Source organism: Achroia grisella, unplaced genomic scaffold (assembly GCF_030625045.1).
Source record: "Achroia grisella isolate CSIRO2021 unplaced genomic scaffold, CSIRO_AGI_Agris_v1 utg660, whole genome shotgun sequence".
NCBI lineage: Eukaryota > Metazoa > Arthropoda > Insecta > Lepidoptera > Pyralidae > Achroia > Achroia grisella.
Window position 1 is genome coordinate 8,609,282 of NW_026712984.1, and position 15,918 is coordinate 8,625,199.

General features: G+C 38.4%; 1 protein-coding gene across 1 annotated transcript in view; it reads right to left on the minus strand.

Moving 5' to 3' along the window:
• Positions 1–2,969: 2,969 nt before the first annotated feature.
• LOC131849621 (uncharacterized) overlaps positions 2,970–15,918 on the minus strand; it is a 121,232-nt gene continuing 108,283 nt past the window's right edge. Inside the window, exons 22-31 of the mRNA XM_059199730.1 lie at positions 15,012–15,190; positions 13,654–13,798; positions 12,847–12,965; positions 10,735–10,897; positions 10,169–10,329; positions 8,152–8,325; positions 6,947–7,141; positions 5,553–5,723; positions 4,484–4,628; positions 2,970–3,695 (exon numbers count right to left, since the gene is read on the minus strand). Of these exons, the coding sequence (XP_059055713.1) occupies positions 3,404–3,695; positions 4,484–4,628; positions 5,553–5,723; positions 6,947–7,141; positions 8,152–8,325; positions 10,169–10,329; positions 10,735–10,897; positions 12,847–12,965; positions 13,654–13,798; positions 15,012–15,190 (1,744 nt within the window). The 3' untranslated portion in view covers positions 2,970–3,403. The remainder of the gene's footprint in view (positions 3,696–4,483; positions 4,629–5,552; positions 5,724–6,946; positions 7,142–8,151; positions 8,326–10,168; positions 10,330–10,734; positions 10,898–12,846; positions 12,966–13,653; positions 13,799–15,011; positions 15,191–15,918) is intronic.

The window sequence follows — 15,918 nt, forward strand, 5'->3', positions numbered from 1 at the left end:
AAATTTAGAAGTTTCTAATGTGATGTAACTAAAGATATTTTGTTGAGCTTACGTTGCCAACGCTGGACCCCATCTGATATTTAGTATCAGTATTGCACCCGTGCAAAGCTGGGCGGGTCGCTAGTATATTACTATGTATAGATCTACGTAAATATTTATTATATAACTAATATTTATAGATGTACTCTATACTTTGGCGAAGCGTATATTTACAAAACAATTTATTTATAATAATGAAGAAAATATACAATCGACTAACATTATTTGAAACAGTCTTTAAAATAATATTATGTACTTAATTAATAACAATAGGACTATTATACACAACAAAATATATACTAAAATCTATACATATAAATAGAATTGGAGTGTCTGTTTGTAATATTGTAATAACAGTTTTTTACTACACGCATATGAATATGAATACGGTACATACACCAAAATATAATTTTTTACCTTTTTTGTCTATCTGTCTGTCTGTTTGTTGCAGCTAATCTCTGAAATGGCTAGACCGATTCTGACGGGACTTTTATATGCAGATAGCTGATGTAATAAGGAGTAACTTAGGCTACTTTTATTTTAGAAATATAAAGTTAAATTCCACGCGGACGAAGTCGCGGAAGCAACTAGTTAAAATGTAAAACAAAATATTCTATATACGTCACCTTACTGTCTACAATTCTGTAAAGAATTCCAAGTATATATTTTATGTAAATACAAAAAAAATCATGAGCATAAAAAAAAACAAATTTCATACAATTAAAAATGTAATATGATAATGTGTTAAAAAGTAAAAAAAAAATATTTTATATAAGTCACCTTATTGTTTACAATTCTGTGAAGAATTCCAATTATTTATTTTATAGAAATATAAAAAAAAATCGTCATCATAAAAAAAATAATACGTAGAATTAAAAATGTAATATGATAATACATACGTAAGTAATTTTTAACAGCAGTCAAACATCCTATTACGCTAAATATAAATATATTTATAAATATATATATATTTATAAATATATATATATTTATTAAAACCACAGTTTCATTCAAATCCTAGTTTATAAATAAATTTAACAATCACGAGAAATTGGAGATCAATATTGGTAACTACAGCTGTTTAATAAATTCCTTTGGCTCATTATGCATTTAATAATTAAAAAAAAAATACTCTGATGATACAAATCACATATAAGAGTTTATTTCTATCAACATTATTAATATTAACCAGGTCTTAACACGAACTAATTTTATGGTAATTAAACATTACCTGTAACCGAATGTTAGTTTCGGATAATATCGGATAGGGACGGAGCCTAATTGAGACACGTTATGTAACCATTTTATTAGCTATTTGTATTTTACTTTTGATATTCCTTAAAAAATTTATATCTGTAACTGAAAACATATTCGTAACCGTAACCGAATCCGAAACAAGTTTCGGATAATATCGGACAGGAGCGGAGCCTAAAGAAACTACTAAATGTTGAAATAACACCATTTTATTAGCTATTTGTATTATAATTTTGAAATTCTTTAATAAAATCATATCCGAAACTAACGGATGATCCGAAATAATTTCATATCCTCATCCGTATCCGTATCCGGTATAATAATCATTCCTATATCCGAAACCTATCCGTATCCGAAATTTCATATCCATAACCTCTCTCGACGTTTCGACTAGGTTGCACTGGCCGTGGTCAAGAGCTAACTGGAGCCACAGCGATGTCAATGTAGATAGGTGACAGTTTTTTTATCTACCGTCACTAGATTGTTCAACGAAAATTCGCGACACACAGCACTCACGGTATCCGTACACTTATCGACTGTTGATGTTACTGTACTTTGGTCGAATTTATTTATGACTGGTTACCAAGCAGATGATAATTTTAAGGCATCCTCTCTGTTGTTGTCGGGAGAGGTAAAAACATTTATCTATACATATATATAAAATTGGAGTGTCTGTTTGTAATATTGAAAGAACCGTTTTTTACTACATGCATATGAATATAAATACGATACATACACCAAAACAATATTTTTACAATCTTTGTCTATCTGTCTGTTTGTTCCGGCTAATGTCTGTAATGGCTGGACCGATTTTGCCGGGACTTTTTTTGGCAGGTAGCTGATGTAACTAGGCTATTTTTAATTTAGAAAAATTCTTTTATTTTAGGAAAATAAAGTTAAATTCCACGCGGACGAAGTCGCGGGACAAACTAGCTGTAGTTTGCCATAAAATTATTCGTGTTCTATAATTTAAACATAATTTAAGAATTAAGTATCTCAAATTAAATCAAAATATATTTATTCATGTAGGTCTATTACAGACTCTTATGATATGTCAAATCTCCCGTCAGTTGGGAGTGATTCCGAGATGGAAAGAACTGACAAGAAACTCAACTCGTATTCTTTTCAAATAAATGTTGTACATGTTTACAATAATACAGATTCATTTTTAAATTCAATTTGGGAGAATAGAGTGACCACCAGCATATGCTACTGCAATTTTGTCATAAGGAAATAGACTATCTAACCTACAAATATATATTTAAAAGTAAAATCAAATGCCCAAGTCTTTAATCTGTCATTCAATAGACTGAGCTGTCAGTTTTATTAATAAGATATGGATGGAAAAGCAGCAAAGATAAAAAACAAAGTCATCATTACATAGTCTATATATCAACATAGTGATCTATCAACGCACGGCCGAAACCACTGGACGGATCGGGCTGAAATTTGGCATGCAGGTAGATGTTATGACGTAGGCATCCGCTAAGAAAGGATTTTGATTAATTCTACCCTCAAGGGGATAAAATAGGGGATGAAAGTTTGTATGAAACTTTGTCAATTTTAAACCGATCGGGCTGAGACTTTGCATGCATAAAGCTACTATGACATAGGCATCCCCTAAGAAAGGATTTTGATAAATTCCACCCTTAAGGGGATAAATTAACGCGAGCGAAACCGCGGCCAAAAGCTAGTTCATCTATATAATTGGAGTATCTGTTTGTAATTTCAATATTATAGCTCTTCAATAAATGCTTATGAAAGTATATGCAGAACTAACATAAAAAACATTTTTTTTGGCTGTCTATCTATTCTTGCTAATTTCTGAAACGGCTGGACCAATTCTGACGAACCTCTCGCTTGCAGACAGATAATTACGAGGAGTAACTTGGCTACTTTTATTTTTTGAATTTTATTTACTTTAATAAAAAAAATCACACGGATATAGTAACAGCTAGTCTATGACATATTTTTTGATTGATTCAAACTATTACACTTATTTTATTTTACAGAGAACAATTGAAAATGACATTTATATGTATGTAACTAAGCCACTTTTTCAACCATATCTAACGTAACTACATAAAATCAATTCCTACATATTTATAAATTATCTCTCAGTGTCCCTTCTTAACAACCTATTTACCCTATAGATCCTGTTCTTGTAATTTTCAATTGGAGCTCGTCGTAAAAACTTCGCTGCGGCGACTCTCGTCATAGCCGCTTTATAACTCTCTGGCGACAAGATGGCGGGAGTCTCGTGTGTATTCAAAATGTCCGCCGGCAAGATGGCGTCGGACAACATGGCGTCGATGTCGCCGGTCAACATGGCGACTGAATCCGGTGACGTGTAGTTGTTAATCGGAGTGCAAAGTGGAATCGCGTTGGACCATTTCCTATTTCTGTAAACAGAAATAATAATTATATATTTATTTAAAACTTTATTGATTTTGGACAATAGGCGGGCTTAATGCTAATAGTATTCTCTACCAGCCAACCAGCCAGCCAATAATTGCTGCTTGTAGGCACTGGTCTGCTATCACTACGACTGATTTAATCTTATTTTATACAAGCTGTACCTGCGACTTCGTCCGCGTGGAATTTAACTTTATTTTTCTAAAGTAGCATAAGTTACTTAGGCTACTTTTATTTTAGAAAAATAAAGTTTAATTCCACGCGGACGAAGTTAATTCTAAATACAAGCCACATAGTTAGAAATTTTAAACTGATTCGGTCGATACTCATAGACAGTAGTTATTGACATAAAAACATAACATTGTTATGTTTAGGACCAATGTACCATATCAGATCGACCTCCATGGAAACCATCGTGCAAAAATGCCTGGGCTCGGCCAGCGAAAGCCGCACATAGCAAAAATGCCGGTGAAAGCCGAAGAGAAAAATAACAGATAAGAAATAATAATAATAATCTCAGGACAATTTACACAGCGCCATCTAGTCCCAAGTTAAGCTAGCTAAAGCTTGTGTTACGGGTACTAGATAACTGATACAAATACATAGATATTTTTTTGTAAATACATACATATTATACATAGAAAACACCCAGACCGATACAAACAATTATACTCATGAAGAAATGTTTGTGCCGTGCGAGGAATCGAACCCACGACCATTGGACGTAAAGCACACCGCTAGACCGCTAGACCACCGAGGTCGTCAGTATACTTACTTCAAACATCTTAGCATAGGCGCGCCCTTCAGCCTATACCCGGGTTCGCAGGTAAATGTGACAGATTCACCGATCTTGTAATAGAATTTCACTGAAGACATCCGCCCGGATATAGTTGTACCCGGATATGTGCACGCCTGAGCACCTGTCAAACGAAGAGAAGTTGTGAATGATCACCAACGTCCTGCAATTTGGGATGATTTAATAATAATCTTAGGACAATTCACACTTTCTTAGCGGATGCCTACGTCATAACATCTACCTGCATGCCAAATTTCAGCCCGATCCGTCCAGTGGTTTGGACTGTGCGTTGATAGATCACTATGTCAGTCACCTTTGAGTTATATATATTTAGATATACTTAAATAGCCTTGGTTTTCCTTTAATAAATAAATAAGTAATAATAATAAAAAGTAAATAAAATGGTCTGTGGTCACGGCACTGACGACGGCAATCTGCCACGGTAGCGCCGGTACACCACACCCTTCGGCCAGTAGTCCTCCCTCATGAAGGTGGGTAGCATATTAGTGACCCGGGCCACGAACAACTTGAAGCTCGCGTTGTGACTCGATTCCGATTTCAGTTGTGTCACCCTCAATGTTAGGTTACTTTTGGTCCGGATATAGTCCACAATACCCAGTTTTAATCTCTTATTTAAAGCATAGGAGTAAATGAGCTTGCGGCTCACCCGATGGTAAGTGATTACTGCCGCCCAATAGCACTCCTAACACAAGGGAAAGGGGGGAAAAGATTGCTAATAATGTGAACTTATTACATTGCTAACAATATCAGGTTGATCTCCACGCGATTCCTCCTTAATAAGGAGTAACTTAGTGTGGGGGTTTAAGCCCACAGTTCCGTGATAATGCTATTGATTGATTGATGAGATGTTTTTGTTAAATAAAACCGCCTCGGTTGAATGCTACTCGAACACTGATTCTTATTACTAAAATAAATATTTGAAATGTATTATGTGTAAAATGAAACTTTTATTTTAGAAAATGAAAATAAAATTCCACGCGGACGAAGTCGCGGGGAAGAGCTAGTAGTAAATATATATAATACTAACAAGTGGGAGGCTTGTCGCTCCACCGGCCGCTGTCCTGGCACACGAGGATTGGTCTGCCGTGCAGCGTGTGCTCAGGGTTGCAGTGGAACTGCAGCACGTCGCCAGCGCGGTACGGGGCTCGACCGAGCACGTAACCTGACGCTGGAGGAGGCAGCGCTGGGCAGGATACCTCTGAAATCATGATATCATCAATCGTTGAGCTGTCTTTAGATGTACGTTCCTTAACGCGTTTAGAAAGAAAGAAAAATATTTTATTCAGTGCAATGTAAAATACAATATAAACAACAAACGAAAAAAAAAGAGCAAATAAAATGTACATATATAATTAAACTTAATTTACCATAATTAAAAATAAACATAAAATAATCATTTTTTACATCCAACAATGCACTGAAATGGCTCCACTCAGCTTTAATGTATGTCCTAGGTGAACATACAGCTGGTTTTCAGTTGCACCAAAAATATATATATAAAAGGGGGGGAGAGAGAGGGCACTATTTAAAATATTAATGATAATAATTAAAACAAAATTACAACTAATAAATACAAACCAATTACATATACTAGAAAGAACAAAGTAGAATAAAATAACATTAATAAATATAAACGTTAAACATATAATATACAACTACTTTGCCGTAAGATTTATAGGTTATATAGTACATAGATAATTCTTGTATAGTTTTTTAAAACTGAATAATGATTAGGTTATTACGCAGGAAAGAAATGTAATGCATGTAAATGCAAAACAAAGCAAACGAGAAACACCGAGCGCGCAACATTTCTGCGTCCTTCAATCATGTGTGCATTAGCATCTTTTTGTAATAATTAATTATCTATGGAGTAAAAACATAATTATAGAATTAAATAATTATGGATAATAAATTTTTCGAGTATCTGAAATACAAATCTGTGAAATAACATGTAAAGTTTAAAAAGAATGTGAAATGTAAAACATGTGTGAAAGAGTGAATAAAAAATAGACATTAAGTGGAATTATTTAGAATTACTGGCTCTGGTGTTCGCGCGTTAAATTGTGCGCGCTTCTGCTACCTTCCGCCACCGTTATATGTACTTCCACAGGATCCACCGGCTCTACTACATGTACCTGTGCAGACTCCCCCGGTGCCCGTCACGTACCTGCGCAGACTGCCCCGGTGTCCGTCACGTACCTGCGCAGACTCCCCCTGTGTCCGTCACGTACTTGCGCAGACTCCCCCGGTGTCCGTCACGTACCTGCGCAGACTCCCCCGGTGTCCGTCACGTACCTGCGCAGACTCCCCCGGTGTCCGTCACGTACCTGCGCAGACTCCCCCTGTGTCCGTCACGTACCTGCGCAGACTCCCCGTGTCCGTCACGTACCTGCGCAGACTCCCCCTGTGTCCGTCACGTACCTGCGCAGACTGGGAAGGGCCTGGCCCAGCGCGCGGCGGGCAGGCAGACGGTCTCCGCGGGCCCGCGCAGCGCCCAGCCGGCCGCGCACGAGAACGCGGCGCGCCCCCCCACCCCGCGCGACACCACCGCCACCCGCGCCCGCCGCTCGCCCGCGCGCAGCGCCCCGTCCTGCACCACGTCGCCGCACTCCACGCCTGGGCGACATAGCCAATATAGTAACAGTGACACATGCGCCGTCTAGATCCGAGATACGCAGAGGTCGGTATGGGCACTACACGAAATAATAAATTCCTCAAATATACCAATAGGTTTTAAGTGACACCGTCCGAGAACGACAGTGAACGCAAGTGAACGAGAGCTGGAATTGGAGTGTGACTATCTCTCTAGTTCCTGCATGTTGCTGATGAAAGACGATGATGGTAAGTTCTCAGATCGAAGTCGCCGCTAGATATCGTCATACCGATGCCAACTCAGAGTCCGGCGGACCAGAATCCCTCGGTAGGCAAGGCAAGGCAAGTCCGGGTACCGGTTCTATGGTGAGGGCAAGTTTTCGAAACCAGTGGCCTCACTGTCGAAAAATAAGCCTGCGATTTCGACGACTGCTGCAGTAACAACTGCAACAATGGAGCTCTCGTCCAGCGAGGAATAATTTCTCGCAATCAACAAAAGATATCGGTGCCCATCGGTTCACCACCATACGAAGACGATCTTCGATATAATGAAGACATCAGAAAACTTCAAGGAGACCTGCATAACATCTATGAAGATTAACCGGGCTGGCAACCAACGCTAGGTTGACGCCCTAAAAGGAGAGTTTGATACCGAGTTCCTGGTGGAAAACATCCGGCTCAACCAGGGAGATGGAATTTTTATTGGCGGGAAGTTACATACAAGATGCATGCTGCGAAGGAGCCCAAAGCTGTTACGGTTGCGGACACGTTTACCGTTTACCGTTTGCGGAAACGTATCCAGAATAGGGGCACGCTGGCTCCGTGTCTCAACTCACTTAACTCAACTTATTTCCGAAATTCTTTTTATATACATGATAATAATTAAAATGATATTTAAAAGCAATTTACAATTGTAAAATAATTAAATTAAATTTACTTCCCTTACAATTATAGGATCGAAGCAGTGTTAGACGTCGAGCTTCTCGTACTCAGCGGCGAGGATATGTCAAGTAATAAATTGGAGATGCACTCACTCTCGCAGACGGGCAGGGGCGCGCTCCAGTTGCCGGAGGCGCGGCAGGTGAGGACGTGGGCCCCGAGCAGCGCGTTCCCGTTGGCGCACGAGAACGACACCTCGGTCCCCAGCCGCGTGCCCGCCCCGCTCGACACCAGCCCGCGCCGCAGCGGCAGCGGCGGGCAGTGCACGTCTACGGCACAACACGCCACACTAGTACAGCCGACTATGTAACAGGTCTCTAAGGTCCACTAATTAATAATAATAATAATAAGTGCTTCTGCCGGGGGTACGTTGCCATCTCCTCTCCTTAAGAGGGGAGATGAGAATTTTTGGATAATAATAATAATCTCAGGACAATTCACACAGCGCCATCTAGACCCAAGTTAAGCTAGCTAAAGCTTGTGATGGGTAACAACTGATACAAATACATGATATATTTTTTTTTTCGTAAATACCTACATATTATATATAAAAATACCCAGACCGATACAAACAATATAACATGATTAATGTTTGTGCCGTGCGAGGAATGAGTGGTGTGCTAGACGCTAGCGGTCGTCATTATGATGACAAACCCCAAGTAGCGCCCGTGACTTGTGACACGGGTGTAGGTTTAAAATGCCCTTTTAGGATGCATTAACACTCACCTTCACTACTTACAGCTTCCCCCGGGTCCAACTAAGTCTGAGATACACTCATTTTGTATTAAAAATGAGTTTAGTACAAAATACAACTGGCACGCTCTGCGCTCGTCGGCTGAATGCCGCGGGTCGCCCAACGAAAGAGGATTATTCAACCTTCTCACCGTTCGCTATCGACAGGGAATTCATCCCCACACGATAGAACCTAAGTGGTTTCCCGTGGCTCACCCAACGAAAGAGGATTATTCAACCTTCTCACCGTTCGCTATCGACAGGGAATTCATCCCCACACGATAGAACCTAAGTGGTTTCCCGTGGCTCACCCAACGAAAGAGGATTATTCAACCTTCTCACCGTTCGCTATCGACAGGGAATTCATCCCCACAAAAATGGGTTTAGCTCACCCAACGAAAGAGGATTATTCAACCTTCTCACCATTTGCTATCGATAGGGAATTCATCCCCACACGCTACAACCTAAGTGGTTTCCCGTGGCTCACCCAACGAAAGAGGATTATTCAACCTTCTCACCGTTCGCTATCGACAGGGAATTCATCCCCACACGCTACAACCTAAGTGGTTTCGGACAGTGCGGTATCGGAGGAGCTTCATTGAATGAACTACCTGCCGAAGTTTTCTCATGACACTACTTTTATTTTTATTTTTAAATACAATTTTCCACAGACATATCCGTCTGTGCCTTTTTTAATTTACTTTAATATTATTATATTTATTTAATTTCCACTTTTGTACAACTCCAGCCGAGATGTTACAATTTGCCTAACAGTGGCATCGAGGCAGACCTTATCCGTCTGGCCCAGAACCACCGCTGGCATGACACTACTGCAAGGGGTTTTTTCAAGAAGGGTACATTAAGGTTTCTTATGGGTTGGCAACGCCCACGTAACACCTGGTGTCAAGAAGCGCCTCAATTTTTTATTTCTTATTTATAGTAATATCTGCCGCTTCCTTTGTGGCGACATCCTTTTGACACATTTGTTTTCTTTTTAATTATCCTGTTGTTAGGGAAACTACTCTGCTACCAAAATGTTAGGGAATTTACTCTCTGTATATATTCTTCAGGGTCTCGAAGGTATCTTCGCTAGCTTTCCAGTTTCACAGTAGGTTTCACAGTAGGTTTAACACAGTTCTAATTTATTTTAATTCACAACACAATGCGCGCGCGTCATGGCCGCTGTACAGTCGGTTCAGTACTAGGTGAGGGAGGGGAAGGCAAAGCGCGGGAACACAAACTAACAGACTCTAATATAATAATCTGTGCTTACGATGATACCGGGTATTTGGGGGATTTTGAACACCTGTACATGTGTTCCATTGTATTTTTTTATGCCTGAAACGAAAATAGATGACTCAACTTAAATTCTTCCCTCACCTTCCACAATGACCTCGACCTGGTGAGTCTGGCGGGCCGGAGTTTCGCAGCGGTACACTCCAGAGTCCTCCTTGACGGCGCCCATAATGCTGAGTCGGTACTCCAGCTGGCTGTCGCGGCCGGGGTCCGTGGTCCAGCCCTCTGGGTACTTACGGTCCACACTGTCAACCAATTTTGGACATATATCCACACTAAGGTTGTCTTATATCAGCAACAGCTTATTGCCAACTTCCATGTTATTATTTATTTCTTGTTTTGTGTCTTATTGTAAATTTATATATAAATAATTATCTATCTATCTATCTATTTATATATAAATAATTATCTTTGACAATTCACACAGTGCCATCTAGTCCCAAGCTAAGCAGAGCTTGTGTTATGGGTACTAGACAATTGGTATAAATACTTAGATATACTTTTATTATTGTATTTTTTAGCAACTATAGAACTTTTGATGAAACTCTACAGTAATATAGCTTATACATCGGAATAATATACAGCTTATAAATTTAACGCGGGTGAAATGCGGACACTGATAGGTATTCATAAAACAAAACATTACATACTCAGGATAATGATGGGTGACGTTCCACTTGGGGTTGCCGAATCTCCTCATCCAGAGGCACTCCATGTGCAGCACAGTTCCTGGATACACGAGCAGCTTGCCGTCGTTGGTCTGCGCGATCGGACCCTGGGAGTGTCTGAACAGGATCGTAGGAGGCTTCTCCACTGTAACCAAGTTGGGAATAGGCAATAAAAAATTACAACTAAATAAGGTCCTTTTTGTTGGTCAGGAAAAATTACAATTTATTTGGTCGCCGAAGAGTCAACACTAGGCTTCTAAGCTACATCCGAACTCTATTCACTACTTGATGATGCCTCGTTCACAGGGGCGGATCTACCTAAGGGGTTTTTGGGTGCAGCCCAGGTCCCCGAAGATACAAAGGGCCCCAGTCCCCACTGAAACGATATTTAGTATATAAACAAAATATCTAGAATGTTAAAAAACCTATCATAAGGTTGGCAACCCTGAGATCAATCAACCCATGCAAGTGCGCGTCTATAGAAAGGAACGGGGAGTTTCTGGTCGCTTGTTTTTGGTCGGTGTATTTTTTTAGTTGAGTATTATAATTAGGTAGGCCCCTAAGTAGATTTAGCCCAGGGCCCCACAATATCACGATCCGCCCTGCTCGTTCAGAGGTAAGGTGAAACACGTGTCGCAATATGGGTGTAGACTCAATAACGGTCGGGGGGGGGGGGATTGTTAATAATGGGGACTAATGACCCCATTGCTAGCAATGTACCATGATCGACCTCCACGCGGTTCCCCCTGGAAACCATCGTGATAAATTCCCGGTGAATTTGTCACGTTGGGCCAACTTATCTGACTTCATGTTCATCCTATCATCCTTCACTGGTGCCCCGCCAGCGTAAACCGTTAGCGCAGGCGGGTGCACCATTCCATTATCAACCTTTAAAAAAAAAAACGGTCCGGGTTTGATCGCCAATAGAGAAGGTCGTAACGGTAGTCAAGTTTCCACATCGAATATTTGTGGTCTCATAAATGCTAATTGTAGCGGAATTCAACAAAATAATAAAAATCTATCGAGTAGTGAAATGGACTTTCACGAAATAACACCTAATATGATTAAATTAATAAAAAAATACACATACACTTACATTCGTTCATTTCGTCAATTGTTTCATTCATTCGTTTCATTCATTCATTTCATTCATTAGTTTCTTTCATTTATTTAATTCTTTTATTTAATTCATATATACCCTATACCCTTTTAGAAGAATATAGAATATATAGGTTTTTTAGGGTTCGGCAATGCGCACGTGACACCCCTGGTATTTCTGGCGTCCATAGGCGACGGTAACCGTTTACCACATGTAGAAGTCTCGTCAAAATAGGTCTAACCACTTTAGAGATTAACAAGAACAAACAGACAAGATTTTTTTTTAAATAGTTGGCATTGAGTGAAAAGCTGTTAATTTGAAATTACAAATGTAGTATGATATGTATGTATGATAGTTTACAAACAAAAAAGTCGCATCGAAAATCTGTTTAGCAGATATGTTGCCAATGAAAGTTTGTATCCACATATCTGCTTCTTCCTTATCCCATTTATTTGTGGTCGTCGTAATATTTTTCTCTTCCATTCATCCCTGTTCGCATTCATCCCGTTATTGTTTTATATTAGCATATATTATTTAGAATTAGGAAAACCACCGAAATAACTGAAAGATAATAAGAAATTGCACTTATTAACTCGTAGATTGAGAAGGGTGTGTGATGTGCATGTACTCACACACAAGTGACATTCCAACGCCTGCTCGCTTCCTATCAGCAAACTTCATACGACAAGAGCCAGCAGGCGTAAAAACAACTCTCGTATGTGGGGCCCTGCACATCACTTCCTCCAACCTTGTACATATACATTACACTTATTTTCTCCCTTTCTTACCATATCAACTTTAACACAGTCCATCCATCTGTTTTTCGGTCTTCCTCTGCCTTCAAAGATTGTATCTACACCATTGGAATTACTTTAATAAAGTAGTGCAGTGCCATCTGTTGTTGAGTAGCAACAATTAAAGTACTACAAAAGTCTACTAGATGGCGCTTATAATAAATATTATTTTTAACTGTTGTACTCCTTGTAAATACTTACTGGCGTAATCATTTTCCTGGTTGAGACCAAAACAAGTGGGTTTAACTCCGTCCCAAGCACCGCCCAAACATCTGCGAGCTTGGGAGCCGGTCATCGCGTACTTCCCGACGTCGCTACATCTGAAATCAATTTTTGTATATATTTTTATTGCAACCTAAAAGAGAAATAGAACTAAACATATCGTATTACAAGATGTGACCGCGACTTCGTCCGCGTAAATAGTCGACACTTCCATATAACCTCCCCTTTCAACCCCTTACAACCCTTTTCGGATTAAACACCAGCCTATATCCTTTCTCAGGTTCTAGATTATCTGTATACTAAATTCCAATAAAATTTCGTCTGCATATCATTTCCCCAACTTTTACAATATTTTTCATTGCAGCTATTGGTCGTAGCGTAATGTTCTATAGCTTAAAGCCTTCCTCGACAAATGGACTATCCAACACAAAAATAATTTTTTAATTCGAAGCAGTAGTTCCTGAGATTAGCGCGTTCAAACAAACAAACTCTTCAGCTTTGTAATATTAGTATAGATTTACACAGTTATGTTCAACTTAACTATGTAACACAAAAATTGGAATAAAATTATTATAATTATATTAATTAAGTATAACATCAATAATGAAATAAATTAATTAAAGACCTTATATATAGTGGCTTATATAAAAGAGCAACACACAAGTTTCTCGCTCATTCTTCTTGTGATGAGTCTGCGTTCCGAATGAGCGGTAAAATAAAAATGTGACTATTCAAAAGTGCTTATATTAAGTTTATTTGAATGAAGATTATTTCTATTTCTATTACCTAGATATAATTACAGCTCCGGCTGAAAAGTCGACAGTTTCAGTGATTTCCAGATCGTTGTAGAAGGACACCACGTGTGGTTCCTCGTTGCGGAACGTGCAGCTGTTATTATTGAGTAATTCTTCACTTTGTGCTTCTAATTCTTCTGTAATATTTAAATAAAGATTAATATATACATATAAATAAAATTGGAGTGTCTGTTTGTAATATTGAAATAACCGTTTTTTACTACATGCATATGAATATAAATACGGTACATAGACCAAAATAAGATTTTTTACAATTTTTGTCGGTCTGTCTGTCGGTCTGTCTGTTCCGGCTAACCTCTGAAACGGCTGGACCGATTTTGACGTGACTTTTTTTGGCAGGTAGCTGATGTAATAGGGAGTAACTTAGGCTAATTTTATTTTAGAAAAAATCTTTTATTTTAGAAAAATGAAGTTTAATTCCATGCGGACGAAGTCGCGGCAACAGCTAATTATTAAATATTTATTCACGACTTTAATGCCAAAGTGGGGTAGTCAGAGGTATTGATAATACTTGACTTGTGCCATGTGTTTGTATGTCCTCTAAAACAGTATTAATTACAGTGATTACAACGCCACCTAGTTTGATACAAAATATAAGTTACCTACGTACTGTCTTTAAATATTTTATGTACAGTCCAGTTGGATTTAAACTCTCAAAGTGTGAAGTACCTAAATGTAAGTGAAAGAAGAAATAATGGGTACTAGACAAATGATATAAATACTTAGATATTTTTTTGTAAATCTAAATATATATAACTCAAAGGTGACTGACTGAGATAGTGATCTATCAACGCACAGCACACACCACTGGACGGATCGGGCTGAAATTTCGCATGCAAGTAGATGTTACGACGTAGGCATCCGTTAAGAATAGATTTTGATAAATTCCACCCCTAAGGGGTTAAATTTGGGGATGAAAGTTTGTATAAATCTTTTTAGATTTTCGACTGATTGAACTGAAATTAAAGATTAGAGCTACTATGATGAGGACGTTCGCTTAAATAGGATTTTGATAAATACAACCCCCATGGGGATAAAATAAGTAATGTATTAGTACCTAATAGAACGAATATATTAAGACGAACAAAATAATTTTTAGTTCTAAATGTTGACAATAGAATATTGTATTATATTACACACGCTAAACAAAAGTAAAGCCGCAAAAACTATACCTAATTAATAATAATGCTTCTTAACGCGAGCGAAGCCGCGGGCAAAATCTAGTTGTGTATATATATTTATTGGTAAACCTTCATTTGTTTGTTTGTTATTGTGTTGTATGTAACGTACGTGTGTTGTAATAAATTTGTTCTATTTTAAACAACTTACCACAGTTGAAGCTCTTCCCGACCCAGTTTCCTTGTTCGCAAATGAGTTTCCACGTGGTTTTCTCACCCATTATAGAGGCGATGCATCGAAACGTGATCTCTGTACCATGCGGATACCCTTCCACAACAACCGTCCCGTTCACCTCTGTACCATCGCGGTATATCAGAGTACCCTGTACCCTATGAAAGATTAAGTACCCAATTACTAACTCATACGTTCAAGTTGTATGGGGTTTTAAAAAAATCCCTTGAATTTGGATCAAAATATACCATTTGTACTAGATTTGTGTAATGGTATATTTATAACGATATATACCACTAAATAATAGTAGTTTGAAGCGTGTATATTCAGTTATAGTGTAAGAGGTTTAATCAGATAGAGCGTCGTTTTTATTGGAGAGTTTTAAGCTATTCAAAATTCAAAAATCATTTATAAACGTTAAGTTTTTACATTATAATTTTTGTTTTTCCCTATCATCCAGTTCGGTATATAGATCCAATTGAGAACTGGCAAGAAACTCAATTGAATTACTTTTTTTTTTAAAGACAGTTTATTTACAATGTATATTTATATAGGTGTCTATGTCTAACATTAAATGAAAATCCCGTTCATGAACAACTATTGCCATGCACGCTCGTCATTCAAGTAATCGTTTAGTGAGTAACTTGCTCAGTAAATATGATTTAACAGTTGTTTTGAATTTATTTAAGGGTAATTCCAATATATCTATGGTATTTTATTGTAAATTTTTACACCTATTCCCATAAAAGACCTATTGACTTTTTCGAAACGATACTTGAGGACACCAAGTCTTTCAGGTGCTGTGACACTGCGACCTGCATATATTTGTTGTGCTCATCCTTTTTCAAAGTTGGCTATCTAGGCACGTCAAGGAAAAGATTTAAGG